This window comes from Podarcis muralis, chromosome 7, assembly GCF_964188315.1.
Source record: "Podarcis muralis chromosome 7, rPodMur119.hap1.1, whole genome shotgun sequence".
NCBI classification, from domain to species: Eukaryota; Metazoa; Chordata; class Lepidosauria; order Squamata; family Lacertidae; genus Podarcis; species Podarcis muralis.
The window spans coordinates 76,878,932-76,906,727 of NC_135661.1; the positions used below are offsets into that span (position 1 = coordinate 76,878,932).

The 27,796-nt window shown below is 44.9% G+C and overlaps 1 protein-coding gene and 1 pseudogene across 3 annotated transcripts; one reads left to right on the forward strand and one right to left on the reverse strand.

The window, feature by feature from the left end:
* Nucleotides 1-1,049: 1,049 nt before the first annotated feature.
* Nucleotides 1,050-6,382, reverse strand: LOC114603432 (THO complex subunit 2 pseudogene; annotated as a pseudogene).
* Nucleotides 6,350-26,904, forward strand: LOC114603448 (phospholipase A2 inhibitor NAI-like). 3 transcript variants are annotated; one of them, XM_077932574.1, is made up of 6 exons: nucleotides 6,350-6,489; nucleotides 11,363-11,486; nucleotides 12,571-12,687; nucleotides 14,352-14,507; nucleotides 15,573-15,785; nucleotides 16,734-17,592. In XM_077932574.1, exons 2-6 carry the CDS (start codon nucleotides 11,438-11,440, stop codon nucleotides 16,940-16,942), a joined length of 744 nt encoding a protein of 247 aa, XP_077788700.1. In that variant the 5' UTR covers nucleotides 6,350-6,489; nucleotides 11,363-11,437; the 3' UTR covers nucleotides 16,943-17,592. The 3 variants fall into 3 exon arrangements, with proteins under 3 accessions (XP_077788700.1, XP_028598278.2, XP_028598284.2); XM_028742445.2 differs by lacking the exons at nucleotides 11,363-11,486; nucleotides 14,352-14,507; nucleotides 15,573-15,785; nucleotides 16,734-17,592 and adding exons at nucleotides 22,365-22,481; nucleotides 24,604-24,756; nucleotides 25,479-25,616; nucleotides 26,552-26,904 and having other exon boundaries at nucleotides 6,376-6,489; XM_028742451.2 differs by lacking the exons at nucleotides 11,363-11,486; nucleotides 12,571-12,687; nucleotides 14,352-14,507; nucleotides 15,573-15,785; nucleotides 16,734-17,592 and adding exons at nucleotides 22,365-22,481; nucleotides 24,604-24,756; nucleotides 25,479-25,616; nucleotides 26,552-26,904 and having other exon boundaries at nucleotides 6,381-6,489.
* The last annotated feature ends 892 nt before the right edge of the window (nucleotides 26,905-27,796 follow it).

The following is a 27,796-nucleotide window of genomic DNA, read 5'->3' on the forward strand; positions in this document are numbered from 1 at the left end:
GGATGAAGCCTTTCAGGTATTTGGGGCCTGAGCTGATTAGGACTTTAAGCGCATGAGCACCTTGAAATGGGCCCAGAAACAGACTGGCAAACAGTGCAGATGTTTTAAAATGAGCCTCGCAAAGTCTAATGGGGAGACTTCATTAGACCCATGGGCCAGAAGTCCGCCTACCTTTCTGTAGGAGACTGCTTTAACTCATTCCTATTCTTGGGGCAAAGATAGATAAATTCCTATCTCCAGTCCATCTCATCTTGCACATTTCTGTATTTCCCCCCTAAGCTTGCATTTCTGCCTGCAATTAAAATAACAACCAGCCCGACCTAGACGTGCTTGAAAACACAGAGCGTAATGTACATTTACTATGAGGGTAGTCCAAGGACTGTCTTGAATTGTCCAGGCCCTCTAAGTGTCCCTATTTTCCAGGGACGTCCCGGATTTAGAGAAGCTGCCCCAGTTTCTGTTTTGATCCCGGAATGTCCCACTTTTCTTTAGGATGTCCCTATTTTCACTGATGAAATGTTGGAGGGTATGGAAACGTCCCTGTTGTTTTTTTTTTTTTTAAGAACTAGCGATGAAGAACTTTGCTTTTTCTAAAAGCAAACAAACTTAATTCACACCTCTCTCACTAATACCTCAGTCAAAATGTATACTTCAATTTTTGCAGTTCTTATGAGTTTTGTGATAGTTTGCAACTCGAAAAATTCACCAAAATGCATATTTCCTGATATGATAGGTTCAGAATTGCAAATACTGAGATAAAATACACATATAATTGCAAATTTTCTTTAAAAAAAAACCCAACAGCAAATCATATATTAATGGGGTTGAAAATGGACTTCTTAATGCATACTTGATATGGGTCCCATTGAAAATGACCCTTAAATCAGTTAGAAAAGCCAGCTCTTGATTCTATTTTAACTGGTGATATGCTGTGCACATAATATACAAGTCATTCTTAAGCACGGCACAAAAACAATGCTCCCACTCCATTTTAGTTATTGATATTAGAAACAATAAATAAAAACTGTATTTTAAATGAGGTAAATTCCAAAGGTTCAACAACTGTTTATTTGTTGTGTTTTCAAACACAGCAAATGTTTCAATTCCATCTGAAAAGGATTGCTGAAATCAGGCAGTATTTGGGTAACCTAATGTGGAACTCTGTCCACGTATAAAGTTCATTTGCACGATGGCAACAATTTGCAGCACAATGTGTAACACTTTCAGCCAGGTACTGAAAATAAATGTTTAAGAAGCTAAACAACAAAAATGCAGTAATGTACAACTCAACAATCAAATCTTCAGCAATGAGAGGGAAATAAAGCAGAGAACTGAATCATTATTTAAGGAGATGCAGATGGCTCCTCTTCATTCACAATCTTCTGTGCAATGTATATTCCGGAAAATACATATATGGTCACACCTCAGTATCTTCTCATTTTAAGAGAATACTTGGCAGCAACTCTGATAAGTGTTTCTTTTCTTCTTTTCCTCCAGTACTGTCCCGTTTCTCTTTTTTCTCTGTTTTCTCCTTATCATGTCTGGGCTCCTTTTTGCTACCAGAGCTTTTCTCCATCTTTTCAACTTTTACTGATTCTCCTTTCTCTTTGCCTGAAGATTTTGATTTGCTTTTGTCCTTTTCCTTCTCATTGGAGTGAGGAGAATCAACGGAACTTTCACTCTTACTATGTTTGGAAGAACCGGTTGTTCCATTTTCCTCTTTGCGACGTTTGGTTGAATCCTGAGGCACTTCCCGATCACTATTTGAATGATCCCTTTTTCGATCTTTCCTTTCCTTTTCATCTTTCTTCTCTCTCTCTCTGGAGCTTTCCCTCGACTTGTCCAAATCTTTCTTGTCCACTTCTCTCTCTTTACTCATGGACAGTGTTGGAGTTGAGTGGTTAATGCAGTGCTTTGCTGAAGAGTCCTTGAGTTCGCTGAGGTTGTCCTTTACCGTTGAGGAATGTGATGGAATAGAATGGGTATCAACTTTACGACGTTTTTGTTCCCTTTCACACTCCGATGCTTCTGATCGGGGAACAGGTGACTTCAAGGACCCAACTACTGGAGCCTTCTCTCTTCCTCCTCTAATGTTTTCCTTGGATTTCACATCCTTGGTTACTTCTCTCTCTCTGGACGGCTCCTTCTCTTTCTCCTTTTCTGCAGCTGACTTTGACTCAGCATTGGTCACAATGATCTTGGATTTTTCATCCTTTGGCGACTTCTCTTCTCTCTTGTTCTTTTCCTTCTCTTTATCAGTCTTAGGTGTCTTTTCCTTGCTATCTCTTGCTTTGTCTTTGTTCACCCTTTCTTCCTTTGGTTTATCTTTCCCATCCTTCCCAAGTGTTTTGGCCTCAGGAGTGGCAGCTGGAGTTTTCTCTTTTTTCTCCTTCTCTTTTTCCTTCCCGCATTTCTCTTTCTCTTCTCTATCTTTTATAACTTTGCTGTTGAAAGCATTGCTACCATTGCTTGTGGTCAGCTTTGGTGTTGCACTGGCAGCTTTATTAATCACTTTAACAGCACCCTGAGATTTCTCCTTTAATAATTTCTCAGTCTCCTCAGCTGTGCTTTCTTCCAGTTTAGCTGCATTTACTGCAAGTGAAGAAGTAAGCCCAGCTCCTCCGGGCCCATTTTGCACTGTTGTAGGTACTACATTCTTGGTGGGTGGGTCTTTGTGGTGGAAATCATTTTCAGGGATCATGCAATGCTTTCTATTTTTCAACTGTCCAGAATAGCCCATCGCTAATGCATATAGGTCAGGTCTCTTCTCTTTCTCCTCTTGGCAGATCTTATGGACTCTTCTCTCCAAAGCCTGGCCCAAGTTCAAAACTTTGGGGTACCATGGCAGGATTTTGATCAGCACTATCAGGATATTTCTGATGTGTGCATATTCACCGGTTTCCAGGCAGTGTACAGATGCCTTGGTTAACTTATAATGCCACTTGTGCACCACATGCCGAAAATTTTCATAATCTAACTGGTCAGCTTTGTTCCCACCATCAAAACCAGTTGCCCGTAATATGGTGAGGAAGCCGGGATAGTTGCCACACACCTTTTCATATATGGCTCTATCACTATGCCACCGAGTTACAGTATCAAGCATGCAGCAGAGAAACCTGCCATATCGACTAGCTTCATTTTCAGTACAGCTGGCTACAGTATAGATTATATCAGAGAATACTCTGTCATAACAAAGAAGTGTTGAAAAGTTTGGTGTTTTCTGTTGATGCACCAGTTCCACAAAGCGAGCGCAGTAAACAGCATCAATGGCAGAAAAGATACACCGAGGAAATATACACAACTGCAGAAATTTTGTTATAGTCTCATTTTTGGTGGACTTTGCAAGAAGCCAATTATCCTTTTCCAGCTTCAGTCTCTGCAGCACTCTTTGCACGTGCTCTAACTGTTTCTTTTCCTCTTCAAGAAGCTTGTCCTGAAGAACTGTACAGCGTTCTTTTTCTTTTTTCTTTTTGTTCAGAGGCATTTCCGGGTTGTCATCAATAGCTTTCATCTGGACTTTGAGTTTGTTGACTTCCCGTTCGTAGCTGCTATGTGGCACAGCAAGGTCATACATTGTCAGTGACCAGAACGTAGCATAGAACTGTGGACTGATATCATCCCAGACCTTTGGGATGTGCAAGGAGATCACCGAGTCATGAACAGGGGCCATCACAAGCTCACATGCTGTAATGTATTTGTGAACTTTCTGCTGCTGTTTGTTCCCTTTCTCAGCCTTTTTCAATTCATCATATTTGGATGAAATGTGATGTGCATACATAGGCCGTGAAAGGAAAAATGCAGCATCGTGAGGGGTGTGGAACTCATTACAGAGAACATCAATAGAAGGCACTCGCTTAATATAATCATCTGTGCTTAAATTGGATGCCAAAAATCCACCGAATTGTACCAGAGTATCATGACACTGATCATAGAGCTTTCCCACCAGCTTCAAATGTTTCTCCCCTCCTTCTTGAAATATCACTCCATTTCTCTGTTGAGCCATGAGAAGGCACAGTGGAAGGGCAAGATCATGGTCCAAAAGTGCATCTTTTAATCTCTGAGAAGATTTCTTAGTGTTTCTGATCTGCCCAAAATATCCACCCTCTGCTTTCAGCTGCTCACCCCCAGTCATGGCCTCTAGCTGGTCCATTGTCATCTCTTCAGTGATTTCTATTCCAGCCATTTTTTGCACCACCTCTTTCAAAATAAGCAGGTCAAAGCTTTTCCCAGCCTTTAGCTGGTTTGCCACATACTGAAGTAGACCAGCTAGTTCTATAGGGTATTTTCGAAAAACAGCACCAGAGAAGCTAGCTAAACTTTGAAGCCAACTGGAGATTGTGGTGTCATCGTGTTTCATCCTCTCTTTCTCAGGATTAGCCAGTGCTTCAATTATGCAATATGCCAAGACATCATAGTTCAACGAAGTGAGGTATTTCAATGAGTCGACAACTGGGGTGATTAAATTATCATACTTCTGTATCTGAGACAAAATATAATCAAATAAAATGGTTGGGTTGCTGTGGCTCAGTTTTCCTATTTGTCTTCCAGATGGCTTTACGTTTTCCTTGGTTAAACGCTTCATAATGTGTTTGGCTCGGTCAATTGTCTGAGCTTTAACTCTCACCAGTAGTGGGTGACTATTGTATGTTTCATTCTTCCACTGTCCATAGAGGCGATACCGATACTGGTATGGAAATGTTTTAAACATCCCCCAGAGTTCCTCAGACATGCATGCATTACAATCCATCAAAGAAAGAGAAGGAAGCAAAACCTGGTCGGTAATACTCAGCAAACAGCTGAATAATAACTCCATTTTCTCTTTATCCCCTTGCTTGCCTGCATCTGCTTGGTGCTCTTTCATAAATGCTTTTCCAAGACGCACTACTTTTGCAAACAATATGGGGTCATGAGAGAGATGGGGGCCAAGGTAACAAAGCATGTTGATCACTTCCTTTCTTAAATCTTCAAAACTTTCCACTTGCTTGGGTGCTCTCTTGTTTTGCAAAGGAAAAATTGGTGTCCCCTTGGCACCTTTGGGTACTCCAACTCTTCGGTAGAGAGGTTCAATCATCACATGAAGAAGCTGACAAAGAGCAACAGCAATAGGTTTGTGTGAACTTGCATAAAATGGAGGCATCTGGTCCATAATGTTTTGTGCATGTTGCCAGTCACCAATTTTTAACATTGCTTCTAATAAGCCCAGTTTCTGGTTATCAGGTGGTTTTTCTGTTTTCTCCTCTTCCTTTTCCTTCTCTTTCTCTTCAGTCTTTTCAGAAGATAATACAACCACTGTAAGTTTCCTCACAATTAGTTTGGCTTTTCCAATTTCTCGTTTATATTCTTCAATAATAGTGTTGTCTGCTGGAAGGAGATGTACATAAAGGTTTTCCAAATCTATCAGATTGCTTTGCAAAAGTACTGCAGCAACTCTGTACAAAGAAACAGGTGTCTCTCCATTTGGCTCCTGGTAACACTTGAATTTGAATCCAAGGATATGGCAGAGTGTTTGAGGTTCACACATGTACATGTAAGATTCTATCAAAGGTACAAAGAATCCATCATACTCTGGCCTGCATTCATAGACTTCTAAAATAATATCCAACACTCTATTGGGATCAAGGTTGAAACACCCTATTAAAGATTTGATATTTTCTAAGATCAGTTCACTAGTGATATTGCCAGATAAATCTTGGCCCAGTTCAGCAATCAGTTTTGCATAACCTTCATTCTCTTCTCTTAATAAATTGAATTTCTGTTGCTTATAGAAAAGTTTTGTCTTGATTTTCACAGATTTCTGATTAAACTGCTGAGACTGCTTGATCAGCCCTAACGATTCTAATGTTTCTGGGTCCAGACGTTCTTTTAGTATAGTATCTGAAACCAAGTACAAACATGCTGACACCAACTGCATGAACTGATCCCTCTTGCTTTTTTCTTCTAAGCAACTAGTTTCAATATCCAAAATGCAAAAGACATCTGCCAGGATGGAGGGCATGTCTTCCCGAAATTCTATTACATCCTTCATAACACTGGATGCTTGGTCATGCTTTAGGTTTCCCTTGACAACATGGGATGCAAGCTCATATAAAGCCTGCTGGATACCTCTGAAAGTGACATTTTCAGACAGATTACGACACAGCTGCAAGAATTCGGTCTTGCCCGATTTGTCCCAGTTCTTGATCCATTCGGCAGGGACAGCCGCCGCCCTGGATGGCACCGCCGAGGCCGCTGCTCCCGCCGCCATTTTCGTGGCGTGGCGCCGAAAGCCGGAGGTCAGAGGGGACGAGCATGACGGGAAAGTGGGCGGCGAAGGAGGACGAGGACGGGGAGGAGGGAGAGGCGGCTTTCGAAGGCGGGAGAACCTGGGCTCCCTCTGCGACATGGCGCGGACTAGACGCAGGGGCTGCGCGGGGCTCCCCCGGGAGGAACGGCACCAAAGCGGATGCCTACTCTCGAGGAAGACTCCAGCCGCTTTGCAGGGAACTGAAGGTGAGCTCAAAACCCCTTCCAAGCCCTTTAAGCTGTGGCAACAGCCACCCACCCGCCTTGAGTTTGTAGCGGGGCAGGGGAGGGGGAAATAGTGCCAGGGAGAAAGAGTGCGTGCCAAATTTTGCGGGGTCCCCACTTAGAAGCCCACAAAAACACGCGCGCGCACCTGCAGCTGGCTTTAGCCTCCCTCCTTGCTGAAAGCAGTCCTGCAGCTACTGCTGCTTTCGTGGTTCTCCTCTCCCGTATTTCTGCTTCCAACCATCTGCAAATGGGGGGAAAGGCTGCAGCTTAGCGGCGAAGCACACGCATTGCACGCAAACCGTATCAGATTTAATTTCCGGCGTCCTGGGAATGCCTTCTTTTCTGAAAAGCTGGAGGGTTGCTGCCAGTCAGTGCTGACAGTACTGAGCTCGATGGAGCAGAGATCTGATGCTTGGTGTGATGCAGTTTCCAGAGTGATTAAGCCAGCATTACTGGCGAGGTTTCCAGAGTCTCACTTCCGTGCCCTGAGGACCAACATCCAGGCAAGCCAAAAATGTTTGTGGGCTGTTAAAAAGGTGTTGATGCTGGCAGCTCCAAACCTTGCACAAACTGGTATCTTTTTTTAAATATACTATCTTGAAACTGTGCCCTGTTTTTCCGTCCTGCAAAGAAAATGCTACACTGTTTATTTCAATAACATATCACTATCTGCTGCCAGTATTGTATTGTTGGCCTCTGTCTGTCTCCGGAGGTGATGGAGAGCACCTTTGTGGGTGAGGTCAAGCTGTTGGAAGGTTGCAGCTGATTTCTCTTAATGTTTTTACACTTATGTGCATTGCTGTTTTAGTGTGGTTGACACCAGGTAGGCATCTCCACTGCAGTGTTTTGGCACCTGCTTAGTTTAAAACATTTTTTATATAATAATAATAATAATAATAATAATAATAATAATAATAATAATAATAATAAATAATAAATTTATTTATTTATTTATTTATTATACCCCACCCATCTGGCTGGGTTTCCCAAGCCACTCTGGGTGGCTTCCAACAAAGTATTAAAATACAGTGGTCTGTTAAACAATAAAAGCTTCCATAAACAGGGCTGCCTTCAGATGTCTTCTAAAAGTCTGGTAGTTCTTCTCTTTGACATCTGGTGGGAGGGCGTTCCACAGGGCGGGTGCCACTACCGAGAAGGACCTCTGCCTAGTTCCCTATAACTTGGCTTCTCACAGTGAGGGAACCGCCAGAAGGCCCTCGGAACTGGACCGCAGTGTCCGGGCAGAATGATGGGGGTGGAGACACTCCTTCAGGTATACTGGACTGAGGCTGTTTAGGGCCCCGGTTGGTGGGGCTTCAAGGATGCCTTTTATGGGTCTGTATCAGGGCCGGCCCACTCATGAGGCAACCTGTGGCATCAGCCTCAGGTGGCAGGATCAACGGGGGCAGCAGATCCTGAAGCAGATCTTGCTCCCCTCTTGTTTCTGACCTTGACTAGCTCCTCCTTCTCCGCAGGGCGTAGGGCGGCATTTTTGTAGTTCGCCTCAGGCACCAAAATGCCTTGGGCTGGCCCTGGTCAGGACAGTGCCTATGAAGTTCAGGCCCATCTCCCAGAATCCTTTGGGGGAAGAAGCCATAACTGTTTAAACTGGTATTCTAGATCTCTAAATGCGGGGCATCGGTGTGGCCTCAGTGGCTGCCTGCCACAGAGTATTCATTCGTTCGTTCTTCTTATTAATTTCATAAAGGCATATACTGCTCGGTTGTAAAAGATCTCAAAGCGGTTTGTGAAAAGAAGGCCCTCTCCTGTGCGACTGCTACTGCCACTGTGCTTTTGAGGGTGGTGGGACAAGCAGTAGGGCTTGTTCCCCCTTGCCAAGGGCGTCAATAGAGAAGGAGGAAGCCTTTCAGGTATTTGGGGCCTGAGCTAATTAGGACTTTAAGCGCATGAGCACCTTGAAATGGGCCCAGAAATAGACTGGCAAACAGTGCAGATGTTTTAAAATGAGTCTTGCAAAGTCTAATGGGCAGACTTCATTAGACCCATGGGGCAGAAGTCCCCCTACCTTTCTGTAGGAGACTGCTTTAACTCATTCCTATTCTTGGGGCAAAGATAGATAAATTCCTATCTCCAGTCCATCTCGTCTTGCACATTTCTGTATTTTCCCCCTAAGCTTGCATTTCTGTCTGCAGTTAAAATAACAACCAGCCCGACCTAGATGTGGTTGAAAATACAGCCACAATGTACATTTGCTATAAGGGTAGTCCAAGAACTGTCTTGAATTGTTCAGACCCTCCAAATGTCCCTGTTTTCCAGGGACGTCCCGGATTTAGAGAAGCAGCCCCAGTTTCTGATTTGATCCTGGAATGTCCCACTTTTCTTTAGGATGTCCCTGGTGGCGCTGTGGGTTAAACCACAGAGCCTAGGACTTGCCAATCAGAAGGTCAGTGGTTCAAATCCCTGCGCCGGGGTGAGCTCCCGTTGCTCGGTCCCTGCTCCTGCCAACCTAGCAGTTCGAAAGCACGTCAAAGCGCAAGTAGATAAATAGGTACCGCTCCGGCGGGAAGGTAAATGGCGTTTCCGTGCACTGCTCTGGTTTACCAGAAGCAGCTTAGTCATGCTGGCCACATGACCCGGAAGCTGTACGCCGCCTCCCTCAGCCAATAAAATGAGATGAGCGCCGCAACCCCAGAGTCGGTCACGACTGGACCTAATAGTCAGGGGTCCCTTTACCTTTATTTTCACTGGTGAAATGTTGGAGGTTATGGAGTTATCCAACACACCCTGCCTCCCCACTGTCTGATGGCAAACCTGTATCAATGAAGTTTTTAAATGTTTAATGTTTTATAATGCTTTTATATATGTTGGAAGCTGCTCAGAGTGGCTGGGGCAACCCAGTAATATGTGTGAGATATAAATATTTAAATTATCATCATGGAATGGGACGTCCCTATTTTCATTGGAGAAATGTTGGAGGGTATGGAAACATCCCTGTTTTGTTTTTTAAGAACTAGTGATGGAGAACTTTGCTTTTTTAAAAAAGCAAACTTAATTCACACCTCTCTCATTAATACCTCAGTCAGAATGTATACTTCAGATTTTGCATTTCTTATGAGTTTTGTGATAGTTTTCGGCTCAAAAAATGTACCAAAATGCATATTTCCTGATATGCTAGGTTCAGAATTGCAAATTATATTATAATTTGGGAGCGGGTTGGTGTGGGGGATTCCCTGGTCTTGAATGGGGTAACTGTGCCCCTAAAGGACCAGGTGCGTAGCCTGGGAGTCATTTTGGACTCACAGCTGTCCATGGAGGCGCAGGTTAACTCTGTGTCCAGGGCAGCTGTCTACCAGCTCCACCTGGTACGCAGGCTAAGACCCTACCTGCCCGCGAACTGTCTCGCCAGAGTGGTGCATGCTCTAGTTATCTCACGCTTGGACTACTGCAACGCGCTCTACGTGGGGCTACCTTTGAAGGTGACCCGGAAACTGCAATTAATCCAGAATGCGGCAGCTAGACTGGTGACTGGGAGTGGCCGCCGGGACCATATAACACCGGTTCTGAGAGACCTGCATTGGCTCCCAGTACGTTTCCGAGCACGATTCAAAGTGTTGGTGCTGACCTTTAAAGCCCTAAACGGCCTCGGTCCTGTATACCTGAAGGAGCGTCTCCACCCCCATCATTCAGCCCGGACACTGAGATCCAGCGCCGAGGGCCTTCTGGCGGTTCCCTCATTGCGAGAAGTGAGGCTACAGGGAACCAGACAGAGGGCCTTCTCGGTAGTGGCGCCCGCCCTGTGGAACGCCCTCCCATTAGATGTCAAAGAGATAAATAATTACCTGATATTCAGAAGACATCTTAAGGCAGCCCTGTTCAGGGAAGTTTTTAATATGTAATGCTGTACTGTTTTTAACACTGATTGGGAGCCGCCCAGAGTGGCTGGGGAAACTCAGCCAGATGGGCGGGGTATAAATAATAAATTATTATTATTATTATTATTATAAATATTGAGATAAAATACACATTTAATTGCAAATTTTCATATATATTTTTTTAAAAACCCAACAGCAACTCATATATTAATGGGGTTGAACTGAACCTCTGAATGCACACTTGATATGGGTCACATTGAAAATGACCCTTAAATCAGTTAGAAAAGCCAGTTCTTGATTCTATAGCTGTTGCTGCTCATGTTCAAAGTGCCCCTGAGTGCAGCAGGTTGTGATGATCTGCCATCCCAGGAATTTCATATGGAAATATAAAAAGATATTTCTTCCCCATGGAACATCTCTGCTGTCATCCTCTGTCAAGTGTTCTAGTTCATTTATAATATAATATAATATAATATAATGTAATATAATATAATATAATATAATATAATATAATATAATATAATATAATATATAATATAATATATAATATAATATAATATAGATACATCATTATCATTGCATTATTCGTATTTATTACTCACATTACACAAAAAACATCTGTGGATAGGTTATAGCATGTGGGAAGGGAGTCTGACATTCATGGAGCCATCACTGAGAAGACCCTCAACTGAGTTGTTGCCCTCCAAACGTGTAAGAAAGGTGGATCCTTTGCTGATCTTATTCCTCAGGCTGTATTATAGGAAGGGAAGTGCTCATTCAGATATTTGAGGTCCAAGTTATTGAATGGGATAAGGGTTAGGAGTTTCAAGATCTTACACACACACACACAAAAACAAACACACGTGGTAAACATTCTGCCAAGTGAGGAGAATTGTATCATCCCTCTGCTTTTGAAGATTATGAGCAAGTCACCATTTACGCCTTGTCAAATGTTTACATACACACTGTGGGAAGTTGCCATTTGACACGCAGACATTTCCCTCTGCATACTCTTGCAGGCTCTTGGTGCCAGAAAATTTGTTTCATCATAGAGAGTTTCTCCATTGCTTGTCCCTTGTGGCCGTCCCACCAGGATGCAGACTCTCCTGAGATCTTTCCTCTTCTTCGTACTTCTGACCAAGGGTAAGAAGTAGCTGGGAGCAAGTTGGAGATGGGCATCCAAGACGGATAATATGCTGAGTGTTTGTTGTCGCAGAGTTGGAAGGAAAGAATTTAAAATTTCCTGAGTAGAGGCTCTTTAGAGTCTGTGTTTCCAAAAAATCTTGAAAGAAGGGTCTCGGCTTGGTGGCAGAGCACCTGCTTTGCATGCAGAATGTCTCAGAGTCAGTCCCTGGCATCCCCAAGTAGAGCTGGAGGGAACTCATTCTGGGAGGGCTGCTGTCAGTCAGTGTAAACAGTACTGAGCTAGAGAGGCCAAAGGTCTGGCCTGCTGATCCCCCTTCTAATTCCTGGCTCCAGCACAGATTCCATTCTTGGAATCATTGAGCTAGCTTTCTAAGCATGACCCTCTAAGTATGGGTCATTAAGGTAACAAAAGAAGTGGCTCTGTGCCAGATAAAAAAATAGGTGGCTCCCTCTCCCTCAATTCACTGGTCGTTAGAAAGACAAAGGCCAGATTTGAGAGATGAGTTACGTGAGCTAGCGGCTGGAAGCCAGCAAGACTCTGCTTGAATCCAAGGCTGCAGCTAGACCCTTTTGGGGTGCTAATGCTGCGAACCCCTGGTTGTATATATGTGTAAATAAACCATATACAGTGGTATCTTGGTTCTCGAACTTAATCTGTTCTTGGAGTCTGTTAGTTTTCTGGAACTGTTCAGAAACCAAGGCGTGGCTTCCGATGGGCTGCAGGAGCTTCCTGCACTCAATTGGAAGCCGCAGAAGCTGCGTTGAACGTTCGGGTTCCCAAAAATGTTCGCAAACTGGAACACTTCCAGGTTTGCGGTGTTTGGGAGTCAATTTGTTCGGGAGCCGATTTGTTTGGGAGCCAAGCCATTTGACAACCAAGGTTGCATCATAAAGGCACCACAGTCTCCACTGTCCCTCATCCCAAAGGAAACACGAACCTTGGGGAAGCGCCAGGAACCCCTGGAATCTCACAACGTTTGGAGACTGGGATGGCAAGCAACCATGCAATGCTTAAAGGAGTCAAGAGGGTTAGCGCTATTTTATACCCCTACAAAAGGATCACTTTTCTTCCTTCTTCCAGGTAATTCTTTGGAGTGTGAAACTTGTGCTGATGTTGGCACCAATTGCATGGGCAGGATGAAGACCTGCGTTGAGGGCCAAGATACTTGCATTGTTGTGTTTCTTGAAAGTATTATAGGTAAGTGTAAAGGGACAGACACACAATTAAACCCACCAAACCAGGAAAGAGAGGAAAACACTGTCCGGGTGGAATGATAGAAAAAGCTCAATTTTTATCTGCAAAGTTTCACATAATAATAATAATAATAATAATAATAATAATAATAATAATAATTTATTTATACCCCACCCATCTGGATGGGCTTCCCCAGCCACTCTGGGCGGCTTCCAAAAAATATATTAAAATACCGTAATACATCAAACATTAAAAGCTTCCCTAAACAGGGCTGCCTTCAGATGTCTTCTAAAAGTCTGGTAGTTGTTGTTCTCCTTGACATCTGGTGGGAGGGCATTCCACAGGGAGGGCGCCACCACCGAAAAGGCCCTCTGCCTGGTTCCCTGTAACTTGGCTTCTCGCAGTGAGGGAACCGCCAGAAGGCCCTCAGCGCTGGACCTCAGTGTCCGGGTAGAACGATGGGGTGGAGACGCTCCTTCAGGTATACTGGACCGAGGCCATAACACTACATGTTATGAATATGCATAAGTTACTTGAGGGATCATCTGCACACGTGTACATTTTCAATGGTTACAGAAGCATGCTCCTATATTCAATAAACAATGCCACGGCAGTGGGGAACTTTTCATCAAAGTTGCGTTCTCATACCCTCCAACTTTTCTCAGATGAAAACAGGGACGTCCTAAGGAAATGCGGGACATTCCGGGATCAAATCAGAAACCAGGACGGCTTCTGTAAATCCGGAGCTGTCCCTGGGAAATAGGGACACTTGGAGGGTCTGCATTCTTTAGCTAATTCTGTTGTTGTTTAGTCGTTTAGTCGTGTCCGACTCTTCGTGACCCCATGAACCAGAGCACGCCAGGCCCCCCTGTCTTCCACTGCCTCCCGCAGTTTGGTCAGACTCATGTTTGTAGCTTCGAGAACATCGTAGCTAATTCTACTATCCCATATAAATGTTGCATTTTCTACTGCCCACCTTATCAAGCTGTCTTGAATCACTAGAGTCCCCATTCCTCTGCTTTGTCCCAAGGCCCATAGCTCTGCCAACAGATAGAGATGCCTTGCGGCTTCCAGGGGTCCGAGAGGGGAGGTTAGGCTTGCAAAGAAGAGAAAAATATAATTTATTCACAAGGGGGAGAGGAGGGAGAAGAGATAAACCTCAGTTTTTAAAAACAGAGAGAAGGCCATTTGTAAGGTAAAGGTAAAGGGACCCCTGACCATTAGGTCCAGTCGTGGCCGACTCTGGGGTTGCGGCGCTCATCTCGCTTTATTGGCTGAGGGAGCCGGCGTACAGCTTCCGGGTCATGTGGCCAGCATGACTAAACCGCTTCTGGCGAACCATAGCAGCGCACGGAAACGCCGTTTACCTTCCCGCCGGAGCAGTACCTATTTATCTACTTGCAATTTGACGTGCCTCCAAACTGCTAGGTTGGCAGGAGCAGGGACCGAGCAACGGGAGTTCACCCCGTCATGGGGATTCGAACCGCCGACCTTCTGATTGGCAAGTCCTAGGCTCTGTGGTTTAACCCACAGCGCCACCCGTGTCCCTAGGCCATTTGTTCCTTACCCCTATTCACATCAACCACTCTTAATATTGTGTGAAATAAGGTGGATGCTTTCATTTCATTGTGACTGAATGAACCTCTTTCTCTTCCCTTCTTCTGCAGATGGCAAGGTGCTTCAGACTGTAGTGAAAGGCTGCGCACCCTCTTACAAGTGCAGTTATCCCCCAAAGCACATGACTATAGGGAAAGGGAAAAGCATAAGGACCAGTCTGAGATGTTGCACTGGCAAAAACTGTAGATTGATAGTCCCTCCACGCTGTAAGTGCATATATTTTTTCTTCCCCCTGTCCTACCACCACTATTTCCTTTTCATAGAATCATAGAATCTTAGAGTTGAAAGGGACCTGAGGGTCATCTAGTCCAACCCCCTGCAATGCAGGAATCTCAGCTAAAGCATCCATGACAATTTGCCATAGCTTTCGGCAACGCTGCATTCCGAAGGTCGCATCGCATTGAGAGCCAGTGTGGCGCAGTGGTTAGAATGCTGGGCCAGGTCTTGATCCCCTGGTGACTCACCTTCCTGTCTTGCCTGAAGGTGAGCACTCCTCCTGCGAGTACTCAGGTCTCTCCTTCTCTCAGACCTCACTCTCTGCAGCTTGGGAGATGTTGGTGGGTTACTAGACCCAGACGCTGCCTCAGCCTCTCCTGACTCAACTGGTAGTGGAGCAGCTGTAAGTGATTGCCCAGCTGAAGGCAATGAGGTAATCCCCTCATCTGGAGCCAGGGCAAGCTCAGGCACCTGACTCGGCCCAGCTGGTGCTTGTTGCAGGGGAACCTGTGCAGACTGGAGTTCTTCAGAATCAGGCCCCAGACTAGGTTCAGCTGCCGCCTGAGGCAAAGGATCGTGTGCGGACTGAGACTCCCCTGGTTCTGAGTCTGAGCCCGAGTCCCAGGCCATCACAGGGTTATGGGTTCAAGCCCCACATTGGGCAAAAGATTCCTGCATTGCAGGGAGTTGGACTAGATGATCCTCACAATCCCTTCCAATTCTATGAGTCTATGATCTTGGAGACCAAGGTTCAAATCCCTGCTCAGCCATGAAGCTCACTGGGTGCCCTTAGGCCAGTCATCACCTCCCAGTCTAGCCTACTTTACAGGGTTGTTGTGAGGGTTAAATGAAGAGTGGGTGAACCATGCCACTTTGTGCTCGGGGGAAATGTGGTATAGAAATTTAAGTATTATTATTATTTATTTATTTATTTCATTGCACTTGTTGCTGGATTCATAAATTGATGACCATCATAAACCTGAGCAGGATTTATTCTCAGTGACTTGAGTTCTGGGGTGGGGTGTGTGTGTGCAAATTGGTTGTTTCTGCTGTAGCACCTCTGTTGCTTTCTTCTCCAATCCTTCGGACTGAGAACCTTCTCCACTACCCCACCCCGTCAGTGCTTTCAGCGCAACGAATAAATCCGAAAGCCAATGGAAAGCAGTGTCCTTCCTGCTACTCTTGGTCTGGCACATGCAATGCAGATATGGTGAACTGTACTGGACCGGAGAGGTTCTGCTTTGATGTGCTCTCACGCTCAAAAGCCGGTAAGATGCAGTGCTCCTTTTCAGTCCCAAACCCCCATGCATTTTGTAGCCACACTGGTTTGGGATTGATGCGGCGCATGGAAGAAATGGGTGTTGCTGCCTTTCAGAAAATATAAGGGGATGCTTCTACCAGAAAAGGGAGGTGATCACCCCACACTTGGGGAAAGGATCATGGCTCAGTGCATGAACATTTACTTTGCATGGCAAAGATCCTGGGTCAAATCCAAAGAACCACAGGCTAGTTTGGAGGGGCTGTTACTGGCAATTACAATTCCTTTCTAATCTGTGGGATATGATCCATGAGAGGCAGTCAAGAACAACATTCCTTGTAATGCTAGAGAAGACATGCGAGGGAATGTTTGGTCCAGCCAGTCGAAACTTCCTGTTTCTCCTGGCTGGAGCATCCTTCCTTTTGCACATGATAGAAGGTGGGCATGACCTAACCTGTCCAGGTAACAAAAGGATGAGTCACGCAGCTCACCTCCCTCTTTTTTACTTCCTTCTTCGTTTGACCAGCTTCTTGCTAGGACCGCTCTGCTAGCTCTCAGCTAGCAGAAGCACTGGGATTATTCCCCCATATGGAGTAGATCCACATGTACATATTTGTAACTTAGTCTGCCTTCAGGAATCCAACTGTGAACTGATGTGAGTAAACCTCTTTTATTGCCTTTGAATAAGACTGTCGCGTCTTTATTCTTTTAAGAGGGATTCAAGGGAATTTACCAGGAACGTACAATTCAATCTGAGACCGATTGAATTGTATAATATTGAGAGGCTCACACAAGCCTACAACCAGCTATCTGCTGTGCATATAAAAGGGGGAATGTAACTCTGCTACATAAAGGAACTTGCTGACACAAGTTAGGAAGGATATTAATAAACAATATATCCTCTCCTGCCACCCTGAACATTCCCACATAATCAGCCCATCTCATCTTCCGTTTCCAGATGGAGAATTCAGAGACATAATTATGAAGGGCTGCACTATCAAGTCTACCTGTGCTGCAATGAACAAAGGCATGCCTCCCATTTTGGAAGAAAAAGATACTATCGTCGTAAATGCCAGGTGTACCCCAGATCCTTCTAGGGGATCTCGATCCTCTGGGCTCTACCTGCCAATCTTCTCTGGGCTCCTGTTCCTGAAGATCCCCTGGTAAAAGGCACCTGTGAGAAACTTGCACCATCTCTGCATTCATTCCCTGCTCTGCTTAACACTTTTTCTTAACGAAGCTTAGCCTTCCAGATAGAGGGCCTCTCCACACATCTGTTTGCCCTGGTGCTTCCTCCCAGGGAAACCCAATATTCAGTAATGAATCAGAAGAAATTGGGTTTTCCCGTGGTTTGCTGTTTGTGCTGATTTAGCACCGAAGAGCGGGTTTTCCAGAGGAAAGCGGCAGTGCAAAGGTGAAACCGCTCAGACCCATGCCTAGAAAGTGTGGGGCAAGCAGGAAACCACTATGCCCCATGCATTCCAGGCAAATGCTGTGGATGAGCCCAGTTTCCTTGTTTTCCTCAGTGAAAATAGCAACCAGGAATAAAGCAAATAAAACATGAATGCATGCTTCATTTTTGTTTTTGTTTTTTAACTGACTCTAAATTAGCATCTCTGCATTCATTTATGCTTCTCTTTTGTTCATTCACCACTTTCTCTGAATGCAGTTTGGCTCTCTTGATGGTTAAACACAGTGTTTTTTGGATACACACCCACTCCAATTTATATATATAAATTGAGTTGCCAGTATTCATATATTGATAAAAATGCCAGCATACTGTGAGTACTATCAGAAATAAATCTAAATGAAGTGTGTGTGTGTATTTATTTATATGACCCCCTCACATGTTAAACAGCCTTGATCCAGTATACGTGAAGGAGTGTCTCCACCTCCATCGTTCTGCCCGGACACTGAGGTCCACCGCCGAGGGCCTTCTGGCGGTTCCCTTGCTGCGAGAAGCCAGGTTACAGGGAAGCAGGCAGAGGGCCTTCTCGGTAGTGGCGCCCGCCCTGTGGAATGCCCTCCCACCAGTTGCCAAAGAGAAAAATACCGTATTTTTCGTCCCATAGGACGCACCGGCCCATAGGACGCACCTAGTTTTTTGGGGGGGGAAATAAAAAAATCCCCCCCTTTATTTTCCCCCCAAAACCAGGTCGGGGAACAGCGGGATGGTGGCGCTGCGCCTCCCTGCTGTCCCCCGAGCTTGTGGGGCTGCCCGATGTCTGCCCGAAGCGTGGGGCGCTCTGCTTCAGCGCTCCCTGCGCTCCGTGCAGCAGGCTGCTATCCCGCGGGGCTCCCTAGGCTGCGGATATCTGCCCAGCGGCGAGGTGCTCTGTTTCAGGGCGCCCCGCGCGCCAGCAGCAGGCTGCGGATATCTGCCCGGCAGCGAGGCACTCTGCTTTAGGGTGCCTCGCGCGCCGGGCAGCAGGCTGCTATCCGCAGCCTAGGGAGCCCTGCGGGAACTCCTGCGGGCTCCCCAGGCTTGCTGATAGCTTCCTGAAGCCTGGAGAGCGAGAGCGGTCGGTGCGCACCAACCACTCTCGCTCTCCAAGCTTCAGCAAAAGCCTGCATTCGCCCCATAGGACGCACACAGATTTCGCCTTCATTTTTGGAGGGGAAAAAGTGCGTCCTATAGGGCGAAAAATACGGTAACTACCAAACTTTTAGAAGACATCGAAAGGCAGCCCTGTTTAGGGAAGCTTTTAATGTTTAATAGGTTATTGTATTTTAGTGTTTTGTTGGAAGCTTCCCAGAGTGGTGGTGGTGGGGGGGACCCAGCCAGATGGGCGGGGTATAAATAATAAATTATTATTATTATTATTATTATTATTATTATTATTATTATTATACAGCTGCACTGGTTACCAGTTTATTTTTGGACCACTCTCATATTACTGTTTAAAACTTTAAACAACTCCACAATTCTGAAGGACCGTCTCTTTCTCTACCAACCCTCTCTGGTGCTACGATCGACAGAAAATACCTTCTTGGTTGTTCCACTGCCCTCACAGGCTCAGGAGTTGTGGCCAGGGAGAAGAGCCTCTCCACAGAGGTGTGCCCAGCACCTTCATAATACAGCTTTGGGTGAATGCTGAAGACGAACCTCTTTACCTTGGCTTAGACACTTGAAATATATGTTTTTAGGACCCATCTTATTTCTGTGATGGCAAGTGTGTGTGTGTGTGTGTATTACACCCACCCACACCTATTTTTAATATTATGTCCTATTATGTTTTAATATTAATGTTCTGTTTTAATTGCTTTCATCTGCCCAGCGACCCTAGTGTGAAGGGTGGATAATGAAGTGCATTAACAATAACTACGACAATAATAATATCTTAGGAAGACATCCTCTATTAGCTAAAATGGTCTGTAAATCCTACCCTCAATCCTGATGACTTATTTCAGGTCCTTTGCATTCACTAATTTACACTGTTGAATTTATCTTAATGCGGCCAACGTTTTCAAATGTACACACTTTTCACCCATATATTCATTAAACATTTTCCAATCTTCTTTAAATGTATATTCTTCTTGTTCTCTTATTCTGTAAGTTACATCTGCCAGCTGCATGTATTCCATTAGTTTAAGTTGCCATTCTTATTTAGCTGGGACCTCGCTCGCTTCCCATTTTGTGGCTTACAAAACACGGGCAGCGGTGGTGGCATACATAAATAGCCTTTTTTGACACCTGGGAATTTCCACCTGAATTACCCCCCCCCTCCCCAAGGACTCTTTTTATTTTAAGTACTTTAAAACATTTTTTTCAATTCCTTATAAATTATTTCCCAATACTCTTTTACTCTTTTAGAAGTTCACCACATATGACAGAACGTACCCTCAGCCTCATTGAACCCCTTGATTCCATTCCGAGGGAGACACTCTCCTGCCCCCAAGTGTTGTGATGACTTAGGTACTGTTGCTTTAAGGGAAACAGAATCTTAGCGGCTTAGATGGCAGTTAGTGGAGGTAGACTGAACATCGGCTTCAAGGTGGGGTGCATTGTGTTCAGCGGGATTCAGCTATGATCAATCCATCCCGCCAGCTGTTCGGTTACTCCTGCTGATGGCGTGTACCTGAACGCAACATCCACTCATCAACAGGTTATGTACCTAGAAGTTAACCAGGTTGGTCCCTCCCAAGGATTCAGGCCCCAGGGATGTGTGTGCAAAACTCACACCTCTCCACTCTGGCTCAGAGTGGCTAGGAGCCTGCCTGCCTGTGCACTCTCTGAGCCATTCTGTGCTGCTCTGGGCAGCCAGGCAAACTCCTCTGCGCTCCTTGGTGGAGGAATCTTCACCCCAGCTACCCAATCCAACAGGGGGCGCAACACTTGCCCTGCCCCAGGTGCCAGCAACCTATGATACTCTGCGAAGGTGTTGGCTGACTCCCTCCCCCCCCTTGCTGTCCTTACAGGCCCTTTGAGCCAGAGTATTTGATTCACCTTGGTGACAGCTTTTCTGGATTTCCCATCACCATGCAGGATCTCGTGGAATTTTTCTTTTTTTTCGCCCTCCTTACAACAGGTAAGGAAGGACAGCTCACTCACTGGAAATTTATTCCACTGGGGTAGCTGGGGTCAGATGCAAGCTGGTTTCATGAGACTGGTAGGGGCATAAGACGGAAAGGCACCCGCAAGGTCTTGTAATTCCTTTAAATTTGCAATTTAAAAAGAAATTGTGTGGAAAGCAATTGTTGCGAGCAATTTTTAAAATAAAGAAACCAAGGAGCATGGTCTTGTTCAAAAGAGAGATGCAAATTGCACATTTTTCAACAGCTTCAATCTAATAGGCCACATTTTCGCTTGCTTGTACATAGCATGTTAAAATAAAATAAAAATGTCCAGTAGCACCTTAGAGACCAACTAAGTTTGTTCTGGGTATAAGCTTTCATGTGCATGTACACTTTTGCAGATACCATGCATGCACACAAAAACTTATACCCAGAACAAACTTACCGTAACAGATAGGTAGCCGTGTTGGTCTGCCATAGTCAAAACAAAAAAAATTCCTTCCAGTAGCACCTTAAAGACCAACTAAGTTAGTTCTTGGTATGAGCTTTCGTGTGCATGCACACTTCTTCAGAGAAATGTTGGAGGGTATGGAGTTATTCAACGCCCGAGCCATCTGAAGGCAATCCTATAGAGGGAAGGTTTTTTTAAAAAAATGTTTAATGTTTGATTATGTATTTATATGTGTTGGAAGCTGCCCAGAGTGATGGGGCAACCCAATAAGGTGTGGGATATAAAGAGTAAAAATATCATGGAATGGGACATGCCTATTTTCATCGGAGAAATGTTGGAAGGTATACTGTAGACTCACCACTTTACCTTGTTATTTTAGTTGTAAATTGTAGGATATTTTTGGGAGAAGAAAAGGTTAAAGGAGTAAACCCTACAACAAATTCCAAGTGGAGTTCCTAAGACAGTTGGAAGGCGTTTTGTACGCCTCCTTTTGGCAACTCCTACATCAAAGCTGGTGCCAGGTGTATTCTCTGATTTCCTTTGGACCACATCAGTGAGGCCGAGAGGGGGATCTTATTGCCTGGGCAGCCCAGGACCTCCATACACACTGCCCAGGCTTGAGCCAGGGCGAGGTCACTTCAGTGCTGCTATACAGCAAAAACAATGCAAGAGGCAGCAGTTACGAGTTACCAGTCTTCAGCCCCAGCAGGTGCTGTGATTCTCCACTGGTTTGACTTCGCCCCTGAAGGTACACTCCATTGCCTCTCAAGACAGGTAGATGCCCAACAACAACAAGAAATGGTTTTCGCTGATTTTCATATTGTGTTTTCATTTTTTAAAAATGTATTTTATCTACAACATGGATCAGAGAATACAATTTGCACAATGAAAAATTGCAGTATGATGAACACAGTTCCCTAAGATGAATAGTCAAGGAGTTTCAGAAAATGGGAACAAAATTATTATGATTGTTTGGTTTACTTCCTCCCCTTCACACCAAGGTTACAGGGCAGGTCACAGCGATTTAAAACACAACATGAATCACAGTATCATAGAATTGTAGAGTCGGGTCATCCAGTCTAACCCCCTGCGATGCAGAGATCTCAACCAAAGCACCCATGACAGATGACCAGCCAACCTCTGCTTAAAAACCTCCAATGAAGGAGGTTTGAAATAAAGTACAATCAACTGAGCAAGGGACGCGGGTGGCGCTGTGGGTTAAACCACAGAGCCTAGGATTTGCTGATCAGAAGGTTGGCGGTTCGAATCCCTGCAACGGGGTGAGCTCCCATTGCTTGGTCCCTGCTCCTGCCAACCTAGCAGTTCAAAAGCACGTCAAAGTGCAAGTAGATAAATAGGTACTGCTCCGGAGGGAAGGTAAACGGCGTTTCCGTGCGCTGCTCTGGTTTGCCAGAAGCGGCTTAGTCATGCTGGCCACATGACCCAGAAGCTGTATCCCAGCTCCCTCGGCCAATAAAGCGAGATGAGCGCCTCAATCCCAGAGTCGGTCACAACTGGACCTAATGGTCAGGGGTCCCTTTACCCCTTTACCTTTTACAATCAACTGAATAGGGTGAGTCCTTAAAAAATGGCCTCCCAGCCTCCTCCTTTTCCTTCTTCCAGTTGCTTCTTTAGAGTGTGAGATTTGTTCAAGCAATGGCACCGACTGTACAGGACCTAAGAAGACCTGCTCTCTGGAGAAAAATGCCTGCATGATCGCATACACTGAAAATACTGTAGGTGAGTGGGAGAGAGATTATTGAAGCAGAAGTGGAGTCAGATCATTGGTACATTTGGCTCAGTACTGTCTATGTTGGCTGGTCCCATGACCTCAGACAGAGAATCCCTCTCCCAGTCTTACCTGGAGATGGCAGGGGCTGAACTTGGGATGTTCTGCATCCACAGCAGGTGTTCTAACACCAAGCTATGGCCTTTGCCGTGATGGCAGAGGGCAAAGGACAGGATCAGTCAAAGTCACTTACTACTAGTATTGTATGGGCCCTCCGCCTTGTTAATTATCTCTAGCAAACCACCCCAGGGAACAAACTAATTGACTCATGCCTTCAGTCTGACACAAACTAAGGTGATTTAAGGGCCAATTAAGTGTAGCTGCTCTGCTTTAATAGTGGGTTTCAGTGGGTTTGATGCTACCCCGCTGGGTGCCACAAGAACCCATTGCTACCAGATTCCAGGCAGCAAATGGAGTAGGTGGCTGTGGCGATCACACAGGGTCCCCAGACGTTTGACGGTCTATTGATCCCTGTGCCACCACTATGATCACTTTCCCGCTGCCACCAACCTGTTTCTCTAGGGTACACACTGAGTCCAGACAGTTGTTAACATCAAAACAAATAATCAAGTTTATTTTATAAGCGTGAACAAGTTTATGGTTTCAGATAATTTTTCTTGTCAGTTTCTTATCCTTAGTTCCTATACCGGCCTATACCTTCCTAATAACCTTTAACTGATTATTCCAACTGTCTATCAGACTCCTCCTAACAGTTTCTCTCATTCTCACACATCAAAACTAGACCAACCCACAGACTTATCCTCCCTCTTCCTTCTCCAACTCCCAACTGACTTCCAAACAACTCCAACTGTAACTCTAACTCCTCCCCTTGGGTTCCCACTGGCCAATCACTTCACACTCATGTAACCCTTTCCTTATGACCCACCTAGGAGGGCAAACGCCACAGTGGCGTCTTAGAAAATGAGGAATAGAAGGTGCCTTACAGCACCCAGATTGGATTGGACATTGGTTCGAGAAGGATTAGGCTTCAGCACCAAGATACACAATAAATAGCCAGTTCCTCAAATCCAGTCACATCCTGAAGTGACTAACAGACAAGATTGAATACAACATAGGACTACGCTGGAGGAATAGACAATACTAGCCACAGATTTTTCAGAAGGATCAATAATGTCACATGCTTTTCTTAGCTTTGCCAAACCCTGCCTACAGCCTTGCAGGCAGCCATGAACAATGTGATGTCTTCTGGAGGCTGTATAGGTCTTTGCAATATGACTTTCTTTTTTAATCAACCAGTATTTATTGATATTTTTGATGATGTTTTTATGGATGCTTTTGCCGATTTGCTTTTAACGTCTATCGTTTATCACCTTTGTATATTATAATGAAACTGTGGTTTACAAACAAACAAACAAACAAACCAATATTTTGGACAACAGCTCCCATCAGCACCAGCCACAATAGCCAATGGGCAGGGATGACTGGGAACTGTGGTCCACAATATCTCAACGTGACCGTGCTGGGGTCTGCCCCTGTTTTAAGGAATGAACTAACTCTGGGAATCATTTGTAGGAGTTGTGAAACCATTCCCGCTTCCCTACCCCCACCCCGCCTCAGATTTAGAAATCTTAAGAACTAAAGAAAAAAATACTGAAAAATCAATTGTGCTTTTTATTGTGAATTGGCCAGAACAATTTTCACTCCTTTGGGAAAATATAACACAACATGCTACATTTGGAAGACACTATATCCGTCTCTGATGTAGAAATGTGGAGAACTGAATAAGATTCGGAAAAGGGAGAAAAGCCAAAACCGACATATTCACCCATTCCGAATCTTTACATCATCCTTCCAAACACAACCCTGCTCATCATCTTGATGACTGAATAAAATGGAAGCCAGTCTGGCATGCTGGTTTAAGGTGTTGGATTACGGCTGGGGAGACCAATGAAGCTGATTGGATGACCTTGGCCCAATCTCACAGAATAACCAGTCCTGGGGATGGAATGGGGTGAACCATGTCAGCTGACATGCATTCCTAGGAGGAAAGGTGGGAAGCAAAGGTGGTAAAATGAAATTAACCATCTCCCTCCCCCCCATCTTCCATTGCAGACGGAAAAAAGGAACATACTATAGACAAAGACTGTGCAACTGCTAACATCTGTACCAGTTCCGCCATTGAATTGTACTTTGGATCTGGAAGATTCATGAGGACAGTTGTGTACTGTTGCATCGAAAATTTGTGCAAAAAAATTGAATCCAAATGTGGGTATATAATGGGGTTGGGGGCTAGCTCCTCTCCCCAATCTTCTTCCCTCGCCATGTCCTTCCTTCCACCTGTTCCCTGAAGCCAGGTATGCACATGTGATGTGCCCCTGAGTCTCTGATTTTTGCCGTATGGTCTGTAAATGTGGAAGTGGCCTTTAACCTTCAAAGCTACTAGCTCCCTTCCCTATGAATATATCTCGCCCTTTTCACAACCACCTTGAAGGTAGATATAATTAGCGGTGCTTTGGCCTAGTAGTGGCTGGTGCTACTTGGGACCTGCAGGGAGTGCAAAGCAGAGAGTTATGGTCCTGTTCCTTCTCACTCCTTCTCAGCGGCAATGTTGAGAATAAGGAGGAGGAAGCTGCCACAGCCAGTTCCACCTACTGGGTGTAAGCAGGAAGGTTGGGAAATGGCAGATGGCTGAAGGCTGAAAGAGTTTGGTCAGGCAGCAGACCCTCCCTCTACAACCAGGGCTGGGCTGTCCATGAGGAAACGTGAAGTGACCGCCTTGGTCAGTGGGATCCACAGGGGCACCAAAACCCAATGTAGATCTTCCTTTCCCCCTTGTTCCCGATCTAGATATTCCCTGGTGGAAATGGGTGCGCCATTTTGTGGCTCCCTGTAAGGTGCCAAAACGTCTTGGGCCGGTCCTGTCCATAGCTGTAAATGACCAAGCTGCTTCCTTCAAACCCTTAAGCGTTTCCACACCTTGTTTTCAGTTCCACCGATTGAAACCAGAATGAACGGAAAGCAGTGCCCTGCCTGCCACGTGTGGTCGGACACGTGCAAAGAAGAGATGGTGAACTGCACAGGACACAACGTGTACTGCTTTGACGTGTCTTCGCATTCACATGCCCGTAAGTGCTGCCCCAGACATTGTGTCCCTTGAAGCCCACATCCTCCCCATCAATTTTCTAGGTTACGTATCATCATCTTCTTCTTTGGCGATCACTCGTAGCCGAGTAAGGTTGTCTTCCATAAACACAGTTTTAACAATGAGTCCGTAAGTGACTGTGGAGGCCAGTTCTGGATTGTTGGTGTTTATACTACATTTTTTAAGATTTGCCTTGAGACAGTCTTTAAACCTCTTTTGTTGACCACCAGCATTACGCTTTCCATTTTTAAGTTGCTTTGGAAGACGATATCATCACATATAATCTGAGCCATGCTGAGTTCAGAGGAAGAGGCAGGCTGCCACTATTCACTTCCATAAGATGCGTTTTTAAAAAAACAACAAAAAAAATCACCTACCTCTTATCTTCTGAGTTAAATCACACAGGCTTCTTCTTTCAGCTGTTTCTCATGTAAATGCTTTGGTTGCATATTGTTAGAAAGCTGCCTGCTGAAATTTGCATCATGCCAATTTTTGCTTTGCTGTTCTCCAACCCGGGAATGTCTATGAAAATGCATTTATTGAGTATAAACTATGCAAGAAGAAATATGCATATTAGTAAAAATCACATACAAAATCCATTCTATTAGGTAAATTTCCAAAATATAGAAAGGTGTATATTTGGCAAAATTTGCCTACAACCCAGTGTATATTGGAGGAAAGACTGAAATGGTCATGAGTTTTCATGGGGAATATTTCATGGGGAAAATAGCAATCTGATGTGCAAATGTGGAGAACTGAATTTAAGACTGGAAAAATGAGAAACTGAGATGGACTGATTTGCTCATCCTTACACTGGATCATCATTGAACTCCACTATCCAGGAAAAATGTGCGATTTGGAGAATAGCTAAAAGGCGTTATGATTCCCGTAATCCCCTCTCTTCTCTTCCATTTCCAGAAACAAGCAGTGTGGACAGAACCATGAAAGGCTGTACTACTAAGTCTGTTTGTACCTCAATAAGAAGTGGCCGCAGTCCCATTTTGGGAAATTCTGATCTGATTAGGAGAGCGACATGCATTCCAGAGGTTTCTCGCGGATCTCGATGCTCTGGCTTTCTCCTACCAACCTTCTCTGGGCTCCTCCTGCTCTTGAAGATCCTCGTGTAAAGGGACCTGCATGGGGTTGCATCAGCTCTGCCTTCAATCAAGCCTTCCACCTATCTATAGGCGACTTTTTCATGCTTCAATTGGGCCTTCCAGATGGATTTTCTCTGATTCACTGAGTGAAAATAAACCTCAGGTTGAAATCAATTGCAATTGGAATCAGGGGTTTTCTTCTCCTTTATACGTAAAAAATGTGTTTTGTGTAAGGAAGCTATTCAGTGAAGCATTCTGTACTATTGCTTTTCATAGGTTCGAGGTCCAAGCAATAGGGCTATATATTCACGTTGAACAAGGCAGAAGCAAATACCCCCACTTTGGGGGTATTCACAGACCACCTTGGATTCTGAGGTGGTTGCCGATGAAGCAGGGGTGGCAGCGATGTTTCAGAATCAGCCTTCAAAAAAGTTTTGTGGCAGGGAAGTCCTTCGGGCTCAATTTGATCCACTTTTAACCCCTCTCAGGATTTTCATAAATGGAAAATGATAGGGAGGGAAAGAAGGGGTTAAGAACACAGGACAAGCCCTGTTGCATCAGCTCAGGTGCTCATCTCGTCTTGTGCTCACGTTTACCAGGGGAATTTACTATGGGGAAAATGCAGAAAACAACATTATCATTATTATTATTCATTAAATTTGTATACTGCCCTATACCCACGGGTCTCAGGGTGGTTCACAAGATAAAAAGACATTATATTAGGGGAAATTACTTCAAAAATGTGTACATTAGCTTCAACTGCATACAAAAGTGTGTTTATTGGGAGAATTCTACCCCCAAATGGCAAAGAGTGCTTTAAAAAAGGGAAATCTGCCACAGAAATGTGGAGAGCTGCATTTAAGACTGGGTAAACAAAGAGACTGAGAGAACCGATCTTAGCTGATGTTCCTATCCCTAGTTTGGGTGGAGGAAAGAGAGGGGTGAGTGGAATTGGCAAAGGTGGAATTCGCATTCATGGCTCTGCACAGTTTCCCCTCTGGCCTCACCCACCACTCGCAGGTGTCCCTGAAAGGTTGGCTCAGAAGGTATTCCAGCTGTTGGGCTG

What these genes read in the sequence shown, in the direction of transcription:
- LOC114603448 (XM_028742445.2), top strand. Translation starts at nt 6,381, where the DNA reads ATGGCGCGGACTAGACGCAGGGGCTGCGCGGGGCTCCCCCGGGAGGAA. An exon ending in GTTTCTTGAAAGTATTATAG is followed by an intron (nt 12,688 to 22,364) that starts GTAAGTGTAAAG and finishes TCCTTCTTCCAG; the next exon opens with TTGCTTCTTTAGAGTGTGAG. An exon ending in ATACACTGAAAATACTGTAG is followed by an intron (nt 22,482 to 24,603) that starts GTGAGTGGGAGA and finishes CTTCCATTGCAG; the next exon opens with ACGGAAAAAAGGAACATACT.